Source organism: Oryzias latipes, chromosome 13 (assembly GCF_053564925.1).
Source record: "Oryzias latipes strain Hd-rR chromosome 13, Olatipes_Hd-rR_3.1".
Taxonomy (NCBI): Eukaryota; Metazoa; Chordata; class Actinopteri; order Beloniformes; family Adrianichthyidae; genus Oryzias; species Oryzias latipes.
In genome coordinates, this window is record NC_136249.1 from 28,121,473 (window position 1) to 28,146,109 (window position 24,637).

The 24,637-nt window shown below is 39.4% G+C and overlaps 1 protein-coding gene across 3 annotated transcripts in view; it reads left to right on the top strand.

The window, feature by feature from the left end:
* The window catches only part of nbeab (neurobeachin b), a 215,555-nt gene that overhangs the window by 85,623 nt on the left and 105,295 nt on the right, over positions 1-24,637 (top strand). Inside the window, exons 26-35 of one of the 3 annotated variants that reach the window (XM_078956585.1) lie at positions 1,566-1,666; positions 1,941-2,048; positions 2,300-2,468; positions 4,550-4,746; positions 4,840-4,982; positions 11,877-12,034; positions 13,255-13,390; positions 13,995-14,102; positions 14,832-14,959; positions 19,231-19,292. In XM_078956585.1, the coding sequence (XP_078812711.1) occupies positions 1,566-1,666; positions 1,941-2,048; positions 2,300-2,468; positions 4,550-4,746; positions 4,840-4,982; positions 11,877-12,034; positions 13,255-13,390; positions 13,995-14,102; positions 14,832-14,959; positions 19,231-19,292 (1,310 nt within the window). Of the gene's footprint in view, positions 1-1,565; positions 1,667-1,940; positions 2,049-2,299; positions 2,469-4,549; positions 4,983-11,876; positions 12,035-13,254; positions 13,391-13,994; positions 14,103-14,831; positions 14,960-19,230; positions 19,293-24,637 lie in introns of all 3 variants that reach the window. The other 2 variants (XM_023961240.2, XM_023961236.2) reach the window with 2 other exon arrangements.

The following is a 24,637-nucleotide window of genomic DNA, read 5'->3' on the forward strand; positions in this document are numbered from 1 at the left end:
AATTTACGTTTAGCTCAGTCTACAGTTGATCTGGGTCCCCTAGTTCCACATCTTGAACATTATATGCCCAATCTGGGTTTTGAAATGGACGTTGATGCCATATTAGCTCTGTGGTAAAGTCTATCTTTATTTTATTTAGGGTAGTTGGTGAAGGTGAAGCTGCTTCAAATCGAAGCAGCTCTTAACACAGTGAGCCAAGCTTTAATTACATCTCAGCTGGATTACGGTAACTCTTAATTTCAGAATCCAGAATGCTGCTGCTTGTGTTCTGGTCTGCGTTGGAAAGAGGGACCACACCACAACAATCCTGGCTTCCCTGCGGCGTCCTGTGCATTTTAGAGTACATTTTAGATTATTTTTTTTTTGTTTTAAATGTTTAGATTAACTTTCACCTTCGTGCCTCTAAGCTTCTCCACACTGCTATATAAGGTGGCCCAAAAATAGAAGAACACTACTCTTAAGAAGAAAAATCACTAGAATGTCATAAAAACGTGTCCATGCAGCAAGTAATTTTTACTTAACAAGAAATCCTATAACAAGATGTCAAAATCTAAAAGCAAGGAGTTCCACTCAATCATTCAAAAGGAAAAAAATAAGCTTAAAAAGCTAACTGTTAGAAAGAAGCCCAATAAATATTTTTTGCTAGTTCTAAGCAAATGTTGTTTTTTTTGAGTTTTTATTTACCAAGTTTTCATTCATTTTGAATACAGTGTCAAAAAAAAGCTAGTGTAACAAGTAGAAATGACTCATTTTGGAACAAAATGTAAACAAAATGGGAAAAAGATGCAAACAATTTGGTCCATCTTAATAAATCCTCATAAAATCTACAACTAGCACTTAATCTTAGAACATAAATTTAATTTTTTGTTTCCAAAATAACGACAATGAATGCCAGCCTTACTTGTCAACATTCATTGAACTTTAAAATAACCCAACAGTGCAATTTGATTTTATTTTTGTGTCTCTTAAGTCAAGTTTTTCTATTATCAAATGTATAGAGCCAAATAAGTTTGCATTAATGTTATACAGTACTTTCTTATTTTCTAGATTCTAGCTCTAAATGAGACTGTTGATTTTAAGAAAAGCTTTTACCACAAACCTGGTAAAATGTCTTGAATGTCCAAAAACAAAATTTTGAATTTTTGAAAATATGAAACAGTTGGCAGTGCAGTGTCTCAGATCAACTTATCCTGGAGGTAGATAAGTTGAAGACGAAGCTCAGAGGGGAGCAAGCTTTTTCAGTCTCCGCACCCAAAGCTGTGGAAGGTGTTAACTCTGAGTGTCCGGCCAGCTTTCCCGGTATCCATTTAAAAAAATTAAACTTTTTAAAGATCACTTTTTATAGGTACACATTTGACGTAGCAAGGCACTCTGCTCAAGTTTACATTTTTACTGTTTTACTATGTTATTATCTTCCATGTTTTATGTAGTACTATGTAACTATCTAATTGTTTATTTTTTTTTGTTGAATTAAAATGTGACTTTTGAATCTAAAGCATGTTGTTTGACAGTGCTCACCATAGAAAGAAACCAATGTGAAGTCTGTGTGCTTTCTTTGTACACAGTGTGCTGTGTGGCTGTGAGGAACTGCCTGGAGTGCAGGCAGAGACACAGCAACCAGACTCAGGAACTCCTGCAAAAGCCAAATATTGGGACTTACAGCAAAGTAGGTCATCATGTTGCATGTCCCCTGTTAAAGTAATCAAACACTGATCTATGAGTCCTTTGTTTGAAATGCCCATAAAATCAAAGTTATATGTTGAAGAACGTTTTTTGTGTCTTTTCTCTCCCTTATACATCTTCTGCAAAAAATACTAAGTAAAAAAAAAAATTAGGCAACATCATTTGTTTCCTTTTATATTACAGATGACAAATTTAGCACAATTTCAGAAAAAATACCTTGCCTGGAACTTGAAATAAAATTGTTTTGCCCACTTCAGCCGTCGATAGAGAGACTCCCTAACAACCTGTCTCCAATCAAGAACCCTGACCGCCTTCTGCAGGATGAGGACATCAATCGACTCCGAGCTGTGGTGTTTCGTGATGTGGTGGGCAATAAAGCTTTATTGTGTAATCCATACATGTTTTTGTCGCAGAGACTTTTATTGATAGAGGTGATAAAAGTTGTCATTGCAGTAGACATACTGTTATGAGGTGCAGATTTAGATAATAACCGAACCCCCTTTCCAGGGGGTTTAAGTGACTCATTTTAATTTTCAATGTAAAACAATAATTCAGGAATTGAATTCAGCAAAAGGACTTTTCCTTTGAAAAAGTAACAATTTTCTGATCTCCACAGGACGACAGTAAGCAAGCACAGTTCTTGGCTTTAGCTGTGGTGTACTTCATCTCTGTCCTCATGGTCTCCAAATACCGTGACATCCTTGAGCCTCAACGAGAGCCTGCCAAGATAAGCAGCCATTCGCACCCCAGCATGGCTCAGGAAATAACACACCCAACCAGAACAGGTGTTGTCTATCGTGTCCCGCCCCTTGCACATCCACTGTGAAGCTTACATAACTTTATCTTGGGGTGATTGTGCTTTGAGCGCTCGAACACCAACCGTCTGTGATCCATTTTTCTTTATCCCTGGCCTCCAATTTTAAATCTACAAAAAAAGAAAGAGAAGAAAGATTAAAAAAAATGGAGGTACCCTGCTGGCACTCCACTTCTGCATCTATGATTTATTCATGAGTGCTACTAATTACAACACATAGAATTAGATGAGGAGGAAAATAGACTGGTCCTGGGGTTGGTGGTTATGAACTTGAATAGGCACCAAGATTTGTTCTGAAAGGAAGGCAGTAAGTGCCTCAACTCATAAATCATACATTTAATCATTTGAAAGGAAATTATTAACTGCCTGCGTGGGCTTGGTGGAGTGTCTGCTGCAGCACTAATATCCATTTGCAGCTCTCAGTTTAGTGTATTTTATCAACTTTCATGCAGATAACAGGTTAAAGGAGTAAAGAAAGAAGAAGGGAGCAGCTGAACAGCACACGGAAGTGTAATTTAAAGAACTAAGAGCAAGCATGACAAAAGAAAGAGAAGATAACGTGTGAGAAGCTGAGAAAAAAATGAGAAACAGCAGCATGCTGTCTATCTACTATGAGTTTTTGGGGCGGTGAAGCCCGGCTCACTATTTTCAGCCCTATCTGTCAGTGCCCATTAGGCAAGCAATCCACCAGAGGGGAATGGGATCATAGGGGTTCCTGGGAGAAGAAAGGCACGCTACTGCCTTCATAAATTTTACCAGAAAATAGGGGAATTTTCCAGACAGAAAGTGGCACACGATTGTCTGATGGATCCGGAACCCAGACAACTTGCTGGCTAAATCAGGCCTCGCTGACCTCGTTAGGGGGCGTGTGTTGAATATTAATATGGCTGCCCTTGCATCTAGGTTACTGCTGGGTCAGGTTGACCTGGAATCTGTCTGCAAAAAAGGTACTTTTGCAGTTCTTTGGGAAAAGCACAGTTTCTTGTATGACATAGTCAAATGCTGATTAGTTTTTAATGTGTATGTTTTTGTAAAAAATATTACAGAAGAGTACATTTTAAAATATTAGAGGAGCATGTGAAATTACTTTCCACATGTCTGTCAAAAATGTTGACAGATGTAGCCTTAGGTCTAAGAAGCTATAGATACTTTTTCTTTTGCTATTTACATCAAGGACAACCAACTATGAGCTGAGAATCAGAGCTTGAGAGGGATTGAAGATCATGTTCTGGGATTCTGTCTGTACTTTGGCTTATTCATTTAGGACCGGAATATAAAATAAAATGTTTATTACTCCTCTATTTCCAGTCTTTTTGACAAGTGTTCACTTTTTTAAGTAGTTTTTATATTATATTAAGGGTGTAACAATTCATTTTAACAACGATTCAATTGATAAAATAATTAGTGGTTTCTGATCCAATTCATAGTCCATGTTGGTTCATTTTAAATCATCTGATTCACTGACCTAAAATGGATCCAAGACTTATTAAGCCAAACATTCTACCATTGTGAGTCAGAGATGAATACCTGAGTACTGAACAGTGCAGGTGAAGTTTTCCAGATTCCTTGTATTTCTTGGAGGATAATCAAGTGTAAATAAAATGTGGACAAGTAAACAAAAATTAATGGCAAATCTATTCACATCTTAATGTAATTAAGTTCACCCCACTGTTGTTTTTCATATAAAAATAATACAAAGAGAACCTTATTAGAACATTCTACCACCCTGTGTGGTCACATGTCTTTGCTAAATCTAAAGCGTTTGATCAGGCTTGATCATTTTCTGCTGCCATAACATGTGTGTTGTCCACCGTGATTTTCCAATGTCAATATAATCAATTCATTACATTTTAATTGATTTTTATTTTGGCATGGGTCGATTTGAGGTAACAACTTTTCTCAGACAGATCTATCTGGTTAGATTGTAGGAATACAAATCGATTCATTGATCAAGTCGATTAATAGTTGCACCCCTATTATATAAGCATTTTTTGTACTCAAATGTATGACTTCCATGAATCTATGTCTTTTCTTGGTGTTTGTTTTCTTCAGAAACACCAGTACCTTTTCAAAGCAGTGAAAACCATCTGGTTTCATCAGGAGACGTTAGCTTGGAAAACTCTCTTCACCACACAGACTCAGGGATTGGAGATGAGCAGGTGGTCAATGTCATAAATGGGTCGGACCTTGATCACAGAAGGGTAGGGCCCGGCGCCATGAGCAAGCTCATATCCACGCTGTCCTTGGAGGTGAGGAAGTCTCAGGAAAACCTTTCTGAACCTACCACTGTGGAGATACTCAAACCACACTCGTCCATCCTTGAAATCGGTCCGCCCAACAAGAACGTCAACATCAAGAAGATCCTGAAGAGCCTGGTAGCAGCTCCAATGGAGGGCACAGAGACCGGGCTGGATTCTTTGCTTTATTCAGATGCTGCTGCTAAAGCCCAGCCCATCCTGCCTGTCCAGTTTCACTCTTTTGACAGGTGAGAAAAAATTAATCTAGTGAATAAATAACACGACTTCATTTATTTTTTCAATTATATTTAGCTCAATTAAACAGGTAAAAACATCATCACCCAATCCTTAAACAAGTCCAGTCAAATGACAATTAACCCTTGTGCTATCCTATGGGGTCAAGATGACCATTGACGTGTTCTCCCTACCATGACAAAGGTTGATAAAGGAGAGGATTTCATGTAATCCATGGACACCAGTGACGATCACAAATCATTGAAAGAAAGAAAAAAGTTCAGCGCACTGTCTTGTGGGGTCTAGATGACCCAACTCCCAATGTCAAAGTGCCTAGGATAGCACAAGAGTTAAAGGAGATAAAACAGACATTTTTTGGCATGATGAAGCAACTTCGAACAGCTTGTAGCCAGTTAGGTAAACTTATCTATTACCTAGTTTTTCTTGAAACTTGTACAACAGTTTTTTTTAGATAATTTTAAAGTTACCCAATTGTTGTACAGATATATTTTTGAAAGAGGGCACTACAACAAAAAACAATCCATCAAATATTTATTTATTTATTGAAGATATATTTTCATATAAAACTTTTAAAAAGAATGAAAACTGAAGTTAAAAAATAGCAAAGATTTTGAAAGACCTGTAAAAACGACAAAAAATGACCAGTTTTTTGTTTTACCACTCTTTACCATTTTAATCAAGACCTACATTTACATTTTTTACAACTTTTATTTATCAACGTATATATTTTCTTTTGTTTCTTCTTCTTTAATTACAAGTTTTTGCATGTCGTGGTTTGCAGATTAAAATTTTAATGTACCGGTATTTATTGTTTTCCTAATCCTTTTTTTTTCTTTCAAAGATTCTTTTCACCTTTCAAACATTTTTTTTTGTCAGATTTTGGCCTCATTTTTATTTCTGCAGACCACTTTGGCTTTAACAAAACTACTAAACTCATTAACCGTTTGTTTGACTTAGTATCAGAAAGTGGGGCTAAAGTCTTAATTGTTTTCCTTAGTTTTTGTCAAAATAAACGTTTTCATTGGTTTAGTGTTTGGCATTATAGCCAAGCTGGTTCCCTCTAAGCACGGACACATCTCTCAGATTACTAAATCATGTTTATTTCAAAGCTTACAGCTATAGATATGCATCTGGTAGGCATCAATTCCTGGAGGTCTATTGCATATCGCGGTTTGTAGTCAGGTTGTCTATCAGATAACTTTTCCACAGCTAATTGCGTTGCGGTTCCATCATGCCTTGCACGTTGTAAATAAGCCATTTGGGTAGTTCCTTCTAGCCAGACAAATGTTTATTAGTTATCTAATATCTACAATCTTCTGTACAATATCTAATAGACATCCATCTACACTAGATATCTATTAGATAACTTATTTGCATCTACGGTAGATGTCTGTTAGTTATCTGATATATTTCTATGTGAATCAAATAACAAATATAGATGTATATTAATTACCATATAGACATCTACTGTAAAGGTCTATTAGATGCCTGATGGACGTCTACTATGAAATCCTGTGCCTAGTGGGTTGGGTTGATTTCTCAGACAAAATGTGGTTTTTATGGTAAAAGCGCCAAATTTGTAAAACACGTAAAACAGTAAAACACGTGAGCCACAAGAAAAATCCAAAGATGGCAGCCATTTGCAAAGATGGCGGCAATACACTCAGTTGTTACAAAATATTCAATGTCTATTTGTCCCTAAAAATATGGGCTGTTCATTCACAAAATGCAGTCTTTACACTTACCTACAGAATACATTCATATTAAATACATTTTAAATCTTGGATTTTCTTGTGGCTAACAAGCTTTTTTAAACAAGGAAATCCTAATGTATCCATGCCTAATTTCCAATTGTTCCTCAAAATGAACAATAATTTAATAACGGGTTCCACTGTTATGGGGAATCATAAGAAGTCTTGCTAATTTGATTAGCTTAAACATGTAACATGTTAGCTGATGCGTATGTGGATTTAGGGCTCCTACTTTCCTGTCTGAATTTCAGAGGAATTTCCATTTGTCTACCATTTATGTCAAATGGTCAAAGCGTGTTGTTTATGTGTTGTTTATGTGAGTTATGCTTTGTATCACTAGTCGGTTTGCAGATGTATGCAAAACATTATTCATAACGGCTCATTTTTGTGTTATCTGTTCCTTCAGCGAAGAAATCTCTGTGTTTGAAAGGATCTCTGAAGAACTGCAGCTTGTTTACATTCCTGGATTATATGAAACCTCACAAAAGATCTTTTTGGATTTGGATGTTTACAAAGCGACTGCTGGAGGTTTAAAGCTTTATGCCCATTTGAACTTTGTTATTTTGTTATTTAATATTTTTATTCTTTTAAGTTAGATGCAATGTAGTAGGGTCCAGCAGAGGATAAAATCAGGAGCAACAATGTGCTCCTGAGCCCCCTAAATGCTCTCTGCAGTGGAGTCTCATGAATAGGAGAAAGGATGGAGCAGTGTATGGAGCGGGGACAGCTGACAGGGTGGGGGTCTCCTGAGTGTCGATGACAGATTGAACAGAAGTGGCCACGCCACGACACTATAGCCAGCCATCCTTCTCACCACTCCCATCCATAATGGGAAGTGGCAGGCTGAAATGAGTCGCCACAGCAAAGTGTATTATTTTTGAAATGCTTTCACACAAGCCTCCTGACCACATTTACAACTTTGCTTCATGCTTTTCAAAGCACTCCTGCCGTTGCCTGTGTCTAATTGTTTGCCACCTGCCAGGGAAATGAGCTGCCAGAGATGAAAGGCTATTCATTTGATAGTTTAGAAAAAAGAAATTGGAAGTGACAACATAAAAAAAAATGGCAGGAAATTATTTAAGGAGAGGTGCACAAGGGCGAAACCACTCATAATTCTGTATCAAAGAGAAACACACAATAAAAATCATTGTTCATACATACTTTTAGTTTCCAACCTAGTTTTTAAAACATTACATACATCATTTTTACACATTTTAAAGTTTCCTTTTGTTTAAACCTTTTATCAGTTACAGTTAACACTGCAGAAGTCTCTCTCAGCCCCAGACCATATTAATATTCATCTTACATTAATCCCTGCTTTATTCCCTGCTACTCAATTAAGACAATCATATTAATAAAATATGCACTAGATAATCTATACATGATTCATGAGCACTTGGCTAATGAATTATTCAACATAAAGGTCCTGTGTTTTATCAACATCTTGTAAATTTAATGTAATGTCCTGACCATGCAAAAGGAAGTGGAGGCTTCTGCTGGAGAGAAATAAAATCCTCTACGATTAGATTTTTCTTCCTACATTTAAAGCACTGTATTGATGTTCTGAGATGTGTCAGTGTAATTTCACAAAGGATGACTGTGCGGAGCAGCTAAATAAATCATACCGCACAGCTGTATCCCTATTTACATTAATATTTCAGAGAGCTTTCTTGACTTTTTCTCATTCTCTCGTACTCATATTTGGAACTAAATATATATATATATATATATATATATATATATATATATATATATATATATATATATATATATATATATATATATAGTGTTTTGATGTCATCTGTTATCTTTTAATACGAAACATAGTTCTGATGCTGTTGCTTTTAAATAAAATAGTATTACTTTTTTTTATATTTGGACAACTCAGCCATATACTGAAATATTTACGATAAACCGGCGGTTAGGCCTCCTCCCCCCTGTGTGAGCTTTGTTTCCCGTAGCGTGTTTTCATTTGATGTATGAGATGGGCTGCAGATATAAAACAGCCACAATAGACGGCAGTAAAAGTCTGTTGTTTTTAAATCAGAGGGATATCTGGGAATAGGCTTAGCTCGTGACAGAGCAAAGGTCTGGCCTTTGTCACCTGGAGCAGCTATTGGAAACTGGACGAGACATTACAGAGCAACCTCACAAACCCAGAGACCAACTGGAGATAAATTGAGAACAAGCTTTCTCTGATATTTAAGTCTGGCAGATCCAATTTCAGTCTCTACCTTTGGATAGTGAGATTTTACCCCATGGTCCGGGTGAAAACTCAATTCAGATTGGGTGCTGGGTGTGGATTAAAAAGTGATACTGCACAGTGATAATGCAAGCCTAAAAAAGAAGTTAAGGGCACACAGCCCAAATGTTCTACATCACTGTGCTGGCTTCTTTAAAACAAAATTTAGCTTCGTCATCTGGACAAAAACCATAGATAAGAGGTGAATTTTCTCTCAGAAATTATGCTTCAGTTAACCCATCGTGACGATCAGCACATACGTCGCTTTGCTTTGCCTTTGCAGTCAAGGTCAGTGTGGGTTAAGCGCCACGTTGTAATATGACAATGTGCCGCACCACGTGCCAAATAGTCTGCTTTTTGTGAAAAAGTGAGCTAAATCTAAAAAATAACAACAATAAAGTACTAGATTGGATATTTATTTCTTATGTAAGTGACCATGGCATAAGCGGGTAATGGCCTTCGAAGTGTGCATTTTTAGAAATTAACGCACTTAACGGAAGCAGCCTTCAGGTTTCTACCCCGTGCTTTAATTAATGTACACTTTGTTGGTCAATAACTCTTACAAATGTTAGAGAATTACTAGTGGCTTAGAGGTTGTTTCTGGCTTTTTGTGTGATTTGGTCATAACTTTACACTTTGTAAGTTTTCTATACATTTTTTTTTTTAATTAATAGGATTTATTGCTGCTTTTCTTAAAAAACAAAACAAAAAATAAATAAAAAGCTAAAAGGCTTTAGTTTTAAAGTGGATACAAATTTGCAAGTCTGGTTGTCTTTTTACATCTAACGAGAACACATTTGCCAAATCTAAAAGCTAAAACTATTTAATTACAGTTAAATTAACAGCCGCCCATTTGTACTGTATATACATTTAAGTCTTTAAAAATAGATACTTTTAAATGCGTTTTGTTAATTTACACATTTTCCTTTTAGGAATTTTTTTGTGCCCCCTTGTAAAGTTTCTTTAAGATCACTGTCCTGTTATTGGAGCAGTTTTATCATCTTTAACATGTGAAGGGGGTTGACACTTGTCATTCAATTGTCTCGGTCCATAGATTTTTAATTTTGTTTTCAGACTTTTAATGCTAAATGTCTTGATGTGAATTTCAACGGTAAATGCAAACTGATGCAAGACTGACTGTAGATTTAAAAAAAGAGACCACCACAATCAAGGCTGCAAAACTTCATATGTTTTCTGGGGTCAACTTATTAATTTAGTAGTAATATGATTAACAAATATTCTCTCTGTTACTCTGACTCTAAACAAGTTAGGAAAAATAATATATTTTTTTAAACATCTACTGTAATTATAAAGTTTAAAAAATGCTGGACTTTAAATATGTAGTTGTAGCGTTAAATACGTTAATTCTTCTCCAAAGGGTTCTGGTAAATCGCCTCTCCGTCCTGGGGGAGGATCCCTCCTTAATGTGGGCACCCCTGAGGTTTCTTCATTTTTTTTAATCCGTTTTGTTTTAGGAGTTTTTCCTTACCGCGAAGGGGGGTCTTAGGGCAGGGATGCCAGTTTGGCTTAGTCAGTTTGTGTTTTCCTATTGAACTCTATGTATTTATGATCCTTTTGATTTTATGTTTCACTTTTTCAATTACCGATACGAAGCCCATCGAGACGACTGTTGTTGTGAATTTGGGCTACACAAGGATTGAAACATTTTTTCTAAAACAGGTCTTAAAATTAATTTTAATTTATCAAAGGTTTTTACTGATTTTACATCACAGTTTGAGTTTTTTTTCAGACCACTCTAGGTTTACCAACTTGGTTGTTGTTTGAAAAACAAAACTTCTTTTTTATCTTTTCTAACTTTCTAGAACTTTTTGTCTATGGTTTGATCATTTATGCTGATGTAAATCTTTTTATTTCATTTTTTTTTAAGAAAAGAAAAGAAAAAAAGATTAGCTTCACTGCAACCTGCAATCATACCTAAAAATAGAAAAAAGGTGCTGTCAACATGAGGAAACAAAATGAGGCTTTCTGCGACTTTGTGTTCTTTGATTAAACACATCATCTTAGTAAATCCATAACAGAGTGGAAACAGACAGGAGGAGCCAATCTAAGAGAAAGTGTAGAAGCATAAATGCTGGCTATTGTGTTTATTTCCTCATGTCTTGCTTTAAATGTGTGTTTGTGTGTGTATGTTTGTCTTTGATACTTGACTTTGAGAGATGGAGTTACAAGTACGGATGTTTATCTTTGGGCTGTGCAGACTAATGAGTTGGCATGCTCTAGCTGGCGGGACTGAAAAGCAGAACATGCAGGGGGAGCATGGGGGATAGTTCCAGTTTCCCCTCTTTTCATGAAATTTTGATTTTTAAGGAACCCATTTTAAAAAATATAATATAGAAAGTTGATATTTGAAAGAATACTCTCAAAACAAATTTAGTATGATTTATTTATTTATTTATTTATTTATTTATTTATTTATTTATTTATTTATTTATTTATTTATTTATTTATTTATTTATTTATTTATTTATTTATTTATTTATTTATTTATTTCACTTCTGCTTTCAGCTTTCTTTTTTTAGGTCAACTTTTAGTATTTGACAAAATCCTCCATTGTGTCTTCTGAATATTTGGTTCTTGGTCTTCTTGCTATATTAGCAAAAATGTATCACATTTCAATCCAGCTGTACCTCACATCCAGACATATTTTTGGCTTACATTTTAGGGTAAAATGTTTTTTTATGTTGACAAAATCCAAGTTTAAATGTTTGCGTCGTTGCCACTGCCTTAGTCCTTTTAATGTCCTTCTCCAATTTATTTGACAAGGATGTCCTCTGCAAGTCCATTATTTGTAGCATCCTAAATATAAAGTTTGGACTCCCTGAATCTTTTTTTGTGCAAATTTGCCCTAAATGTTCCCTGTGTGCTTTCTGTAGGAGTGTGGTGGTGCCAGTGAAAAAAACGTCCCCTGGAGGTTTAGCTGTTAACACACTGGGAACCTGCAGCAGCACCTCCCCTGGGTTCACAGCTTGCAGCACCCCCAACATCTTTGCAGCTGCCTCTGCCACCCCGAAAAGCATGATAAACACAACTGGTAGGTCGAACTAAGGCTTACTACTTCCAGAACAACAGTCTTGCAATTATAACCATTGGGTTTTTCCTTTTGAGCGACCACTTTGTATTAGTCATGTGAATTCCAAGAATAGAAACAAAGCACTTCCAACCATGTGAGTCTGCAGGCTTTTTTGGTTACCACTAGATGGCTCTCTTTACTCTTACTTCAAAATCAACCCACATTCCCCTCACAAGAAAAAAACTACATTTTTTTCAGTCTGTCTGTATGGTGTAAAATGCCTTTCTAAATTTGAGAATCAGTCTGCAAACACTTCTATTCTGTGTTTTTCAAATACCTGTCTGACCGCCTGACCTCCTTCACCTTAAACTGTCAGGCTACTTTTCCCAGAGCTCTACTGTGTGGAGGTGATTTCACCTTAGGGCTCATGTATTCTTGGCCTCTGAAAGAACCTACTTAACACCAAGAGCTGTAAGAAGGTCCATGGCCTTGTTAATGTGTGGTGTTAGAGTAACGTTTGTCTTTTTCTGTGAACTTTCCAGTAGGAATGTGAGAAATGTGTGCAAGTAAGTGTGCTTTCAGCTGACACCTAAGGCTTTCATCCAGACCCCATGACCTCATCCTGACTGGTTTTAACTTATCACAAGGACAGTCAGAATCGGTTTTTTATGCCAAAAACTTTATTGACAAGGATGTCATCTTTAATGCCAGAGCAAAGTAACCAGTATAATATTGTTTTTATATACTGTGTGATCCGCTTTTCTTTTAAGTTACTGCATACACTATTAAGGCTTCCTTATTCAGGTTTAAATACTTTGTTTGTTTGACTCAACATAAACATAAAAATAGTAAATCAGCAGCTAGCTTATGGGATCTTTCTTGTTGTTTGATTTCAACTAAATGTAGAAAAAAAATGGGCAAACTTCCTGAATGTGACCAAAAATACAAATATTTTTCACTTGATAAGTTGGTCATTGTTGATAAAAATGCATTTGTATTAACCTATTGGTGCCTATTGATGCAGATATGCATCAAACCTCCTCAAAACTGGATGTTTTATTTGTATTTGTTTATATCTGTTCTGTTTTCCTAAATTTAAATATTTATATTTTTCCAAACATATTTAATGTCATTGTTTTAAATTGATTAAAATGTTAGATTTAATAAATATTTTTTAATGGCATACATCTTAAATGTTTATATTCTCTTTTATTATTATGGCCTTCTTTGTCTTTCTGCAGGAGCCACTGAGTCGACCTCTGCTTCTTCTGCTTCCTCCTCCTCTTCATCCAGTTTTGTCAGTCGAGCGACCAGTAAAAACCTTCCAGCCGTGCAGATGGTGGCCCCCATGCCTGAAGACACAATGGAGAGCATGAGGTACAACATGGCTGTTAAAAATCCTCCACCTTTAACACTGAGCTCATATGTAGTCAGCACGTACACACTACAAAACGTCTCTATAGTCCTTTTTTGAGATGACAATCTCTCGTTTTTTTTATTTATTTTTAATATCCTTATCCTTGCTAGGAATTTTGCACACCCGTAAAAATAAAAATAGTTCTGTGAATTCGGTGAATTTCTTTTTCTTTTTTTTTTTGTGCATGCAGGTCAGATCTCGTCTTCCTTTAATAGTTTGTTGCATCAGCCTTTATGCCTACTCTTCGGTCTTTCTTCAATCCCGAATGTCTCTTTTTCTCAGAACATCAGTGTGTGTAGCTACAGGGCTACAGATTTGGTTGCTATGGCAGCGGTAACTGACATCATTTAGTGTCACTGTAAAGGGTATGATGGTTGTTTCTCACTGCAGTGCTGTCTGAAGTTAACTTATATTTAGTCTAGGGCTGGGTTTTACTTCACTTAAAATTACTCTATAAATATTATGTTGTCTTATCGTATGATTGTAGGTTTCCAACTCCTAAAATAAATAAGTCATGTTGGGTTTTTTTGTTTTGTTTTGTTTTGCTTTTTCTTTTCATTTCAGTGCCTTTTGTGAAACAGACCTCAATCGGTTGTGTAACAGACTGACACCTCCTGAAGTCAAACCCTTTAGCTCTCCGGCAGTCTCCAGAGATGCGGGCCAGTGTCTTAGGCAAGGACATCTCTGTTAGTCACATAGAAGTGCATTTTGCTATTTTTTAAGCTAGTCTGCCATGCCTCTGCTATGCTTCCTTGTGTTGCTGCAAGGCATATTACACTACTCTTTGATGCAAAATCCTGTTTCATGCCTTCCACTCGTCTCTTGGCTTTTCTCTTTCCTACTGCTTTCTTGCTGTCCATCGCAGCAGGAAAAACTAAGAACAGTTCTCCACATGTTGCTTTTTCTCTCTCTCTGTCTCTCTCTCCCTCTCTGTTCACAGAGATACACTGCAGCTCAAACTGTATCTCTGTTGATATTCAGTCTGGAGTTGAATGCCTGTCTTTTTCTGAGCCGCTTCGATAATGTCAGGCATGTAGTGAGCATGTAGGAGATATGGAGCATCCTCCACAGAGCTGAACAGCTGTGATCTCACTTGCAGTTCTGGTAACACCTCGCGCCAACATGCAAGCAGCTGCTGAGAGGGTTTCACAAATCTTTGAACAACTCTAAATTGTCTGTTGCTGACATTGTGGTGGAGCATAGATAACTCACTTGGTTTGCACCTATAATAAGTCTTGGTCACCTTCAACAGACATTAGGACATTTTAGCAGCCTAGCTGTGCACCATCTGCTCTTAACTGTTAGCACAACGTTCTTCTGTCTGTCAGAGGAAGTGTCAAATTTTATCTCTTAAAGCCTGAACTTGCTGTGACTTTTCTTTTCATGCATTCTCTTTGCCAGCATCACTACAAAGCTAGAAAGGGCCTTGGAGAAAGTGGCGCCGCTTCTGAGGGAAATCTTCGTGGACTTTGCACCCTTTCTGTCCCGCACTTTGCTGGGCAGCCATGGACAAGAGTTGCTTATAGAAGGTACATATGTCTCTTGATTGTGACGTTCATCCTAAAAAAACATTGTGTGCATCTCTAATCTGTATTTCATGCATATCACTAGATGATTTTTATATATATATATATACAAAGGTGGTCAAAATTAGCAGTCACTATTTTGCATTAAAGTTCTAGATCTGTCCATTTAAACTTTCTTTTTTTCTTTACCTCTAACAATGAGTGATTTCCTTTATACACCTTTGAAGCTACATGTTAGACATTGTTAGACACAGCATCACAATCAATCTTTTAAGATACCTTGTTTATACGATATAAATGATTGCCTCTTATTGCTTTGGACACATTGTCTTAACTTTAGTTCCTAACAATCTGCTGTGAATTGTCAGTGGGCCATTGCATTGTTAGATGATTAATTAAAAGTATTTCAATGTCCAAAAAAATAAATTCCAAACATACCTTTACATAGAGGCCCACGTTCAGACTTCCACTGGCACACAGCCTTCTGTCATAAAATCAATAATATGCGACCCCCAGCACTTTCCAAGAACTGTGTACGATTTCTTGATTGTGATTAGCTAAATTAAGTTATAAGCAGTTGCAAACCTGTAGCAACAACCTGTGGCTACTTGACCTTTAAAGCCTTAAAGTTCATACAAGAAGATATTTGTTTCCGAGATCAAAACCACAGTGGTCTGTACTTCTAAAACCAAGATTTGTACTTTTTCCTGCTCAAATAATTTAAATTTAAAATCCAGATTTTATTTTTTTATTTCCTTCCTTTTCTTTCTGGTATTCAAATAAGAAATGCACAAAATCTTTTGCTAAAAATGTGTTGAGATGTAATTCTGTTTTATGTGTTACCATAGGGGTTCAAAGAATGCAGGTCAAAAGGATGGCCCTCACACATTTTCACTTCCCCAAATCTGATTTCTTTGCAAAAAGTTTGGCCGCCCCTGATTTACATAAGGAATGTCCTCTGTTGTCAAAATAAACATTTAGAAAAATAAATTGAATTCAATCCATTGTGTTCTGCTTATCGTTCTTTGGTAAACTTATAATTAGCAGGTTTGTTTAACTGCTGAAGTCGGAGAAATAAAATGACACGTATTTATTATTGTTTCTGTTCAGAATGTAAAAATTTAGTTGGAAAGAGGTTTCTTCTTTTTTTGTTTGTCCTAAACTTTATTTTTCTTAGGATGTACTTGCATCATAAAAAACAACTCACATGATCTATATTTATACAAAATTGGTTAAAAATGGGCCAGATAAATATTTAAATCAGGGTAACAATGCAATAGTGTCTTTGCAAGGTAACTCTTTGATTTTTCAGTTATTTTCTTGATGAATTAAATTAATGAATTGATTGAATAATTGAATTTGCTCGCGCAAATTTGTGCAATCCAACTGCTCTACATTCTAATCTGTAGAGTCTTGGGGCTGTGTAAAGGTTTGCTATAATATTTTCAGCCGTCACATTGGCGGCATCTCGTAGACGCACTCGTGCCTAACCTCAAGGACTCCATGTCTGCTTTTGTGTCCTCTGTACTTTGTTCCTTAAGCTTGCATTGGGTTATTTTCACAAGAACCAACTGTCACTGCAGCCAATATGCACGTCTCTTCCTCTACTTGTCTTCAGTGCAAATGTAAGCGTGTGGCCTCAAGTGTCTTGTCTCGCAAGCAAAATGCTATTTTTGCTTTCTCTCGTTGCCAAAGTATTTTCTCTGAAAGTAAGCTCAGCCACTTGTAGTTTGTGAGGTCTGTAGTCATTTCTTACTGTAAAAGGGCTTTAGGAAGAAAGATTTTTGACACAATTGATCCTCTTCGTCTGGAGCAAAGTTGGATTATAGTTGTTTTTTTTTTTTGCAATACATTCTACTGCTATTATATGCATTAATAAACAACAATACATTTTTTTACAGTTTTAATTTTAACACGAAATGCTGGGCTTGAAATTTAATGTTTATATCTGCTTTGAAATTGTTTTCATAAAAAAAAAATGTAAACTTTAAAATGAGTTCAAAATGTGTGTTTATGTGCATGTATGAGTATATTAATGTAAAAAATCTTGCCAAAATGACTTTTTTCTTATCTCTGCCTTTTCATCTTGATTTACTTTTGATTTTCTATAAAGTTATATTTATTGTGCTTTTAATGTTTATTTTTTTACCTTTGTTTTGTACAGTGTCCTTGGGTTCCTTGAAATGCACTTTTAAATAAAATGGATTATTATTATTATTAGAAATCTTAACAACTAGACAGTTTTCCTCCAAGATTAGATCCATGTAATGGTGCCATACATATGAGTGCCTGTGAAAACCTGCTTAAATGTCAAGATTGAGGGGGAAAAATCAGGTACACTGCCCTTGACAAGCGTGAATATGTCTGTTACCCTTTCACTCAGTGTCTGTCAGTAGACTGACCAAGCTGACAACCTGAGCTGATGTGAAGCTGCAGACTGTAACCTCACAAACAAGGTCACATATAGACAGCTGGATCCTCAGAGTTCTTGACCAGACATGCTTAACCTTGTCTGGGTTTGTAAAATGTGCTCCCTGACACTGACTGTACACAAGATTTGTAAAGAGTCTAAGTACATGGATATACTTTAATGCTCTCACATGCTGATAGAATGTATAGCTTTAGTTAGCCTCTTGAGATTATCTGTGTTATTTTTATTTCTTGATCTTCTTTTGCTCTCCTATTCCTCTTTCTGCTTTGCTTCCTGGCACTTCCCAGCCACACAGTTGAAATACTGTGCTGCGGTGCAAAGGCGCTCCATTTACCAGTAATTACCAGCCATCCATCACCCCTTAGATTGCCCGGGGTCAAGCCCTCTTGTGCCCCGTGTGCCCCTTTCCTTCACCCTGTTCCTTCAACCCCTTTTCTGGCATGTGGTCATTGCAGCAATTATGTTGAGTGCACTTTGAGCTTCCATCTTGGAGTTGGTGGGTGAGTTCTGTGTGCGAACACTGCTGCCGTTGTGATGGCCGCTGCCGGCTTCTCACTGTCCCCCAAGTGGCCCAGCCTGCCGCCACATCACCCTACAATGCCGTATTCACCTGCACCTCAACCCTGCCCTGTTTACAGGAAACGACTGGCAGGCAGTGTTTGAATGGAAATGCATTATGTTTGTCTACGAGCACAAGACCAGGGTCAGACGGCCACCTGACTCCTGTGTCACACTGGACTGACTTATGGCTGTGCATGTCACTGCTATAACAAGAGGTCAAAAGTGGCACTCTGTGAACAAGAGAGGGGTCACATCCTCTCAGAGTATAGTTCCCGAGGACTCTCTCTGCTCATATACAGAAATGACAACACAGCAAGATAATGCATCCATCAGAAATGGTTTTTGTTTGTCACGGAAATAACTTTCTTTCTCTCTGCAGTTCATACTAAAAACTTTTATTCAAATACTTTTAAATTGATGTCAATATTGCATTTAAACATGAATATTCTTATAAAAATTGTCATCTTTTTAATATTTCTTTACACTTTTAATTTGTTGACTTTACTAGAAGACAGTGTAGAAACAGATTGGCTTGAAATATAATGGTAATTAAGATATATTTTAAAATTCTCATGTTTTGCTTCATTCCAATATTTAAGATGCAAATATTACTAAAGACTAGAACAAATTAAATATTTTTTAGCTCGTTATCTTGACAAAAATGACCCGACAAATATATATTGTTATCCCTGACCGCTCTCATGTACCCTAAAATATAGCAGAACTTGTTTCTAAAATAATACCTAAAACTGTGAATATTTTTCTCACCCCTGATTGACACCCTGTCATTCATGAAGCGTTAGCAGCTGTGTGGCATTGAGCTCCACTCCTACAGCCTCTAATTAGTCCTACAGAGTTGCTTTCGCTGCTGATTGCACCTCACAATTCTCACTAGGTGCAGCAGGAAGGTGCAGAATATAAGAGCAGTTTCAGTCTTTGTTTCTACAAATGAGCTTTTCACACCTGCCCATGTTTCATTAGAGAGTTGTCTACTTTGATATCTTCCACTCTCCAAAATGGAGGTAGGAAAGAAGCTGTGAATCTTTCGTGAGTATGCGGAACTTGCAAAAAGTAGAGGCGTGACAGACGCTCAAGTGTTTGCTGTAGGTTTTATTTATTTATTTTTCTATGCAGTTTTATTGCAGAATGTAAGCACTAATTAAAATATTGCATATGCATTTTATTGTTCATAGTTTCTTAAATGTATCTTCTGTTTTTTTTTTCTTTCAGTAGTGGTTTAATAAAAGATATTAACAATAAATTCATTGCCCTTTCTCCTCAGGTCTAGTGTGCATGAAGTCAAGCACCTCTGTAGTGGAACTTGTCATGCTACTTTGTTCTCAGGTAAGTCTTTTTCATCTCAAGCATTACTATTTTTAATATTATTAAATTATTATTTAATAATATAATTAATGTCTTAATTATGTTGTTGTTTTTTGAAGCATATTATCTGATCTCGTTAGGGATGTTCCTATCAGTGCATTTTCTTCTTGTCTCGACTAATAAATTGCCCTTATGGAGTTTCTTGAATTCAGCGGCTTTCTTGCTAAACCCAACAGGTTTAATCCCAAGCCTTCTTCCAGGGATCAAGCCCCACCTCATGCAGTCCTGCTAGTGACTGATCACCTCTAAGCTGACCCTCAGAATCCCTTGTTAAGTCCATGTTTTAGAGAAGGTCAGAGCCCCAATGTAGCAGTTAGAACAGGAGATATTTAACATACCTTCTGTCAGCCCATCAGTCTTGTGTCAGGAGCCCATAAGGAAGCCATTACTTGGTGCCTCTTTGTGAATCCAGTCTGCAGGGCCGAAGACTTGAAGAGGTGGATTGCCACTGTGTGCGCTCTGTGGTATCCTCTGTTCAGAACGATCTTCAGCAGGGAGCTCAGCCTGTATTACATGGAGCTCATTATTCAGGGGCTTCTCTCTAAAAATGTTCATAAACGGGGCAGCCAGCAGTGAGTTATTGTTGTTCTTGTGATGGTCCCCTTTTGTGATGCTTTTTTTTCCCTCTGAAGAGTCTGTAAGAAGTTATTTTTTTCTTTCCAGCTGTAGGATTTATAGCAGATGAGAGTGTCAGCATGCTGTCTAAGTCCTCCCCCACCGCCCACTGATAGCATTACTGAGGCTCCAGAGGTTTCTGCCATTAGGGGCTCTGGGGATGAAACCTTGGCTGAGATATTGATCAGGCCATAAGACCTTGAAAATGGACTATGCAGCTTGAAGTCTACAGCTTTTCAAACAAACATGAGCCATTACCTTTGCACCTAGTTCAGTATTTTCCAATCAACTTCTATTAACACCTAAGAAGATTTAAAAAGTCATGATTTAATGATTGATGAGTATTCTTTCGTATTGAGATCATTCTAGTGAACATTGGCTGACAAAACTGTCAAACTTTGACCCATCCTTTACCTAATGCAGCTTTAATATTTTAAGACAGCTAAGAGGGCATTTAGTTGACCTTTTAGTCCTTCTCTGCTTTGTGACCTGCCAGTTTTTTTGAATAAATTAGTGCTAATGATCTGCCTTTTCTTGTACATGCATACTAATCTTAGCAGTCATCATGTGGCTGGCCCGGGCTTCAGGCCCTGTGCGACTCTCCTCAGCCTGGGCAGCTGTATAAAAAGGTCAAGCGGTTCTGTTTCTTGTAACAGCTTAAACATATAGCGGGGGATCTAGTAGTGGAGCCAGAGAGATTTACTGATGGAAGGCCTCCAGATGTGGAGAGCACAACTGCAAAGCCAGGCAGATAAAAGCAAAGGCTCCTGCGTACTGACAGGTTGGATTGAAACCCCAAAAGTACCCTGCTGAATTTCAAGAAGGTGAAAATGGGAGGAGAGCTATTACTCTGAAGACCCAAGAGCTGCTCACTGAGTTGAGAGTTCAGCGGTTTGAAATGTTTTTTTTTCTTTCAATAAAAAGACAGAAAAACTGCACCATTCTTCCCACAATATTGTCAGTAGTTATGATTGCTAGATATTGGTGGCAGAGCTAGAACATTTTATATTGGGGAGGCACACTTTGGGAGGGGGGCAAATGAGAACAGATGAGTCAAGGGCTATTATTAGGATCAAAAAGAAATATTTTTATTATTGTTATTAATATTAAGACAGCAGTTCTTTGAACTGAGCTGTTATTACTATTATAAAGCAGAAAAAAACAAGTGAGTAAGTAATTGGAATAAGTCTGTTTTATTACCACTCAACAGGAATATGGAACAAAGACTCACAATTCCAGTTAAAACAGGAAATATCAAATATCTGGGTATCTACTTTTCCCCCAAACTATCAGAACTGGTGCAGCTAAACCACAACCCATTACTGAAAAGCATACAGGACGATCTAACACGCTGGACCAACCTGCCTTTGTCACTTATGGGCAAGGTAGCCACGGTTAAAATGAAAATCTTACCCAAAGTTAATTATCTCTTCTCAATGATTCCCACACAACCGCCATTAAAATGGTTCAAAACATTAGACTCATCCATATCAAGCTTTTTATGGAACAACAAACCTGCAAGAATTAGTCTAAAAACTTTAAAATCTGCAAAAAGCTGTGGAGGATTAGAACTACCTAATTTCCACAAATACTTTCTTGCAAATAGATTACAATATATCTTAAAATGGTTAAAAAATAATCCAGAAACCAACTCATGGTTAGACTTGGAACAGGTGTTATGTGGAAAGATCAACCTGTCACAGCTACCATTTATTAGCCAAACAGTTAAAAAACAGGATTGTTTCAAAAGCATTAATATAAATGCCACCTTAACAGCCTGGTGGGAATTTCTCAAAATATCAAAATCATCAATTCAACCGTGCAAAATGACACCCATCTGGAACAACCCGGACATCCTTATTAACAAAAAAATGATTCACTTCCCAGCTTGGCAAGCAGGGGGCATAAAACAACTAGAGCACGTAATTATTGATAGAAGATTCATAACCCCCCAGGAACTTCAAGACAAACATGGAATAAATAACTTCTTGGAATATCAGCAACTTAAATCAAGTATTACTAAAACGTATAAAATTAAAGACGACGATTTAAAGCTACCAGATGTAGTTACCACTCTGATTAATTTTTCAATGAATAGAACTCTCTCCAAAATTTACAAACTTTTATGTAATTTAGATAACAATATTGCCCTTCCAACAAAAAAATGGGATGCAGACTTGAGCATCAGCACAGATGAAAGCTTCTGGTCAGAACTTTGTCTAAACACCTTTAAACTGACAAAAAGTCCAAATCTGCAGCTAATCCATCTCAAAACTCTTCACAGAATTTACTACACTGGACAGAGGATGTTCAAGATGGGTCTCAGTAACTCAGACATTTGCGAGCACTGTGATAATAATCTACCCGACAGCTACATGCACGCACTGTGGTTCTGCACTCCTGTCCAGGCTCTCTGGCAGCAGGTATGTGCCGATCTATCAGTCTGGCTTAAGGTTTCAATCACTGCCTCACCGTCACTTTGTGTGCTTGGTGACATGAGTGCCATCGATATAGAAGAAGGATTAGCATCTATCATTTTCATAACTCTTTGTATTGCCAAAAAAACTATTTTAATAAATTGGAAAAACAAGAAAAATATAAACATAAGTCAACACAGAAATCTGCTGTTTGATCATATCAGCTTGGAAAAAATGTCAGCCCAAAGCTCAAGTAACTTTGAAAGAATTCAGTCTCTCTGGTCTCCTGTGGTTGACTCCATGACTTAGGGGGTGGAGGGCTTGGTCGTCGCTGCTCCTTGCCCTTCTGCCGTGGTTTGGGGTGGGGGTCGGGGCTTCCGGTGCCTGGCGGGGGCGGTGGGGGGCTCCGTTGGTCGGGGGGTCGGGTCCGGTGCCTGGGTGGGGCGGGCTGGGGCGCTGCGTGGTCCTCTGGGCTTGGGTGTGGGGGTGCGTGGTGGGGGGGTGGGGTGGTGGTCTGGCTTGGCTTGGGGGGGTGGTCCCTTTGCCTGTGCTGGGGGGGGTTGGCGGGGGGCCCTGCTCGGGTGGGGGGGGCCCAGCGGCGCCGGATGGGCTGCCCATCTGCACCTGGGGCTGGGATCGGCCCTTCCCTGGCTCTGGGACGGGACGGGACAACCCTCTCGGGGCCCCCGGTCGCTCTGGGTGTCACCCGCTTCGGCTGCGGGGTCTGGGGTGGGGCGGGGTGGGGGGCTTGTCGGCCCTGTCCTGTGGGGGGGCGTTCTGGGGGGGAGGGGGGGCCCATTATTAGTACGGGTCGGGGGGGGGCTAGCGGGTCGGGGTCTCCGCTGAGGCAATCGGTGGTTGCCTCGGCCGGTTGGCCTCCTCGGTCCCGTCGAGGCCTGACCAGAGCTCTTCTAGGGCCGGCGTCTGGGGGTGGGGGCCTGGGCTTGCTCCGGGGGGGGCGACGCTTTCTGGCTCCTCTCTCTCTGTGTGGGGTGGGTGGTGCCGGGCCTGGGGTGTCGGCGCCTCCGGGGGTGGGCCCCTGGGCTGGGTGGCCCTGGCCCCTTTGCTGGGGGTGGGCTGGGGGACGGCTGTTTGACCACCGGGGGACAGTCTACCAGCTGTCCCCAACTTACCCCCTTCCTTATATAACCTCATATTAGGGTGAGGGGGTGGGGGGTCTAGCCTGCGATGCGCCTTGGGGGGGGGGCTACTTGGGAGTGGCCCCCCTCCTATGGTTGCCGTATGGAGTGGGCCCCCCCTCTTTCGGTTTTATTTGCACCTTAGACATGTAGGGTCCTTGGTAGGGGGGGGTGCTTGGACATCACTGCAAGCAAGCAGCAGATGTCCTCCTGGCACCCTACCCGCCAATTTTAACCGCACCTTAGACATTTAGGGCCCCTTGGTGTGGAGGGTGAGGGGACATCACTGTGAGTAATCAGGAGATGTCCCCTTAGTGCCCTACTCGCCAATTTTAACTGCACCCCCCTTAGTACACACACCCCTCCCCCTTCAATATATACATTCAAACATAAACACACACACATGCACACAAACACCCTCTCAAACACCCATACACGCACACACATTTTACAAGGAAGGTGGGACCTGGGTCCATCTGTCCCCTACCCCTTCCCTGGTGGGGGGTGCGGGCCCCTTGGCGATGGCGGCCGTGTCCCTTGGGTGCCGGCTCCCTGGGCCCGGCGGTGCTCTCTCCGCACGGTGGGGGGGTTCATATTACACCTGAGCCGGGGGTGTTCGTGTCCCTGGGGGGTGGGTCCTGGTCCTTGCCCCTGGACGCTGGGCCCCGCCAAACTTCCAACATGGCCGAGCCTGGTCGGGCCATATTTATAACATCCCTTGTGGGCCGCCCTTTTTTCCCCGGGGTTCCCCCCTCCTGGGCGGGGGCGGCGGGCCCCTGCCTTGCTCCTACCTGGACCAACCGTGGGCCGGGTGGGTGGCTGCCTGGAGTGCGGAGCGGGTCTCCCTTGGGGGGTCCTGGCTCGTACCTGGGGTCGGGGCGGGGGGATGCCCGGAACTCCTGGGTGGTGGTGGGGTGCTCGTCTGGGGCTGTGGGCGTCCCTCTCCGGTGGGGCCCTGCGTTGGGCTCTTCCGGCGCGGCGGGGGGCTGCTTTCCTGGCTGGGCTGGGGCGGCGCTCTCTTTCCCTCTGCGCCTCCCTGCTCTCTGGCTCTGGGGGCCTCGCGGCGGTCCTGCTGGCCCTGGCCTGGGTGGCGGTCTTGGTCGCCCGGGGGGCGGTTGTTCCCTGCCTGTTCCCG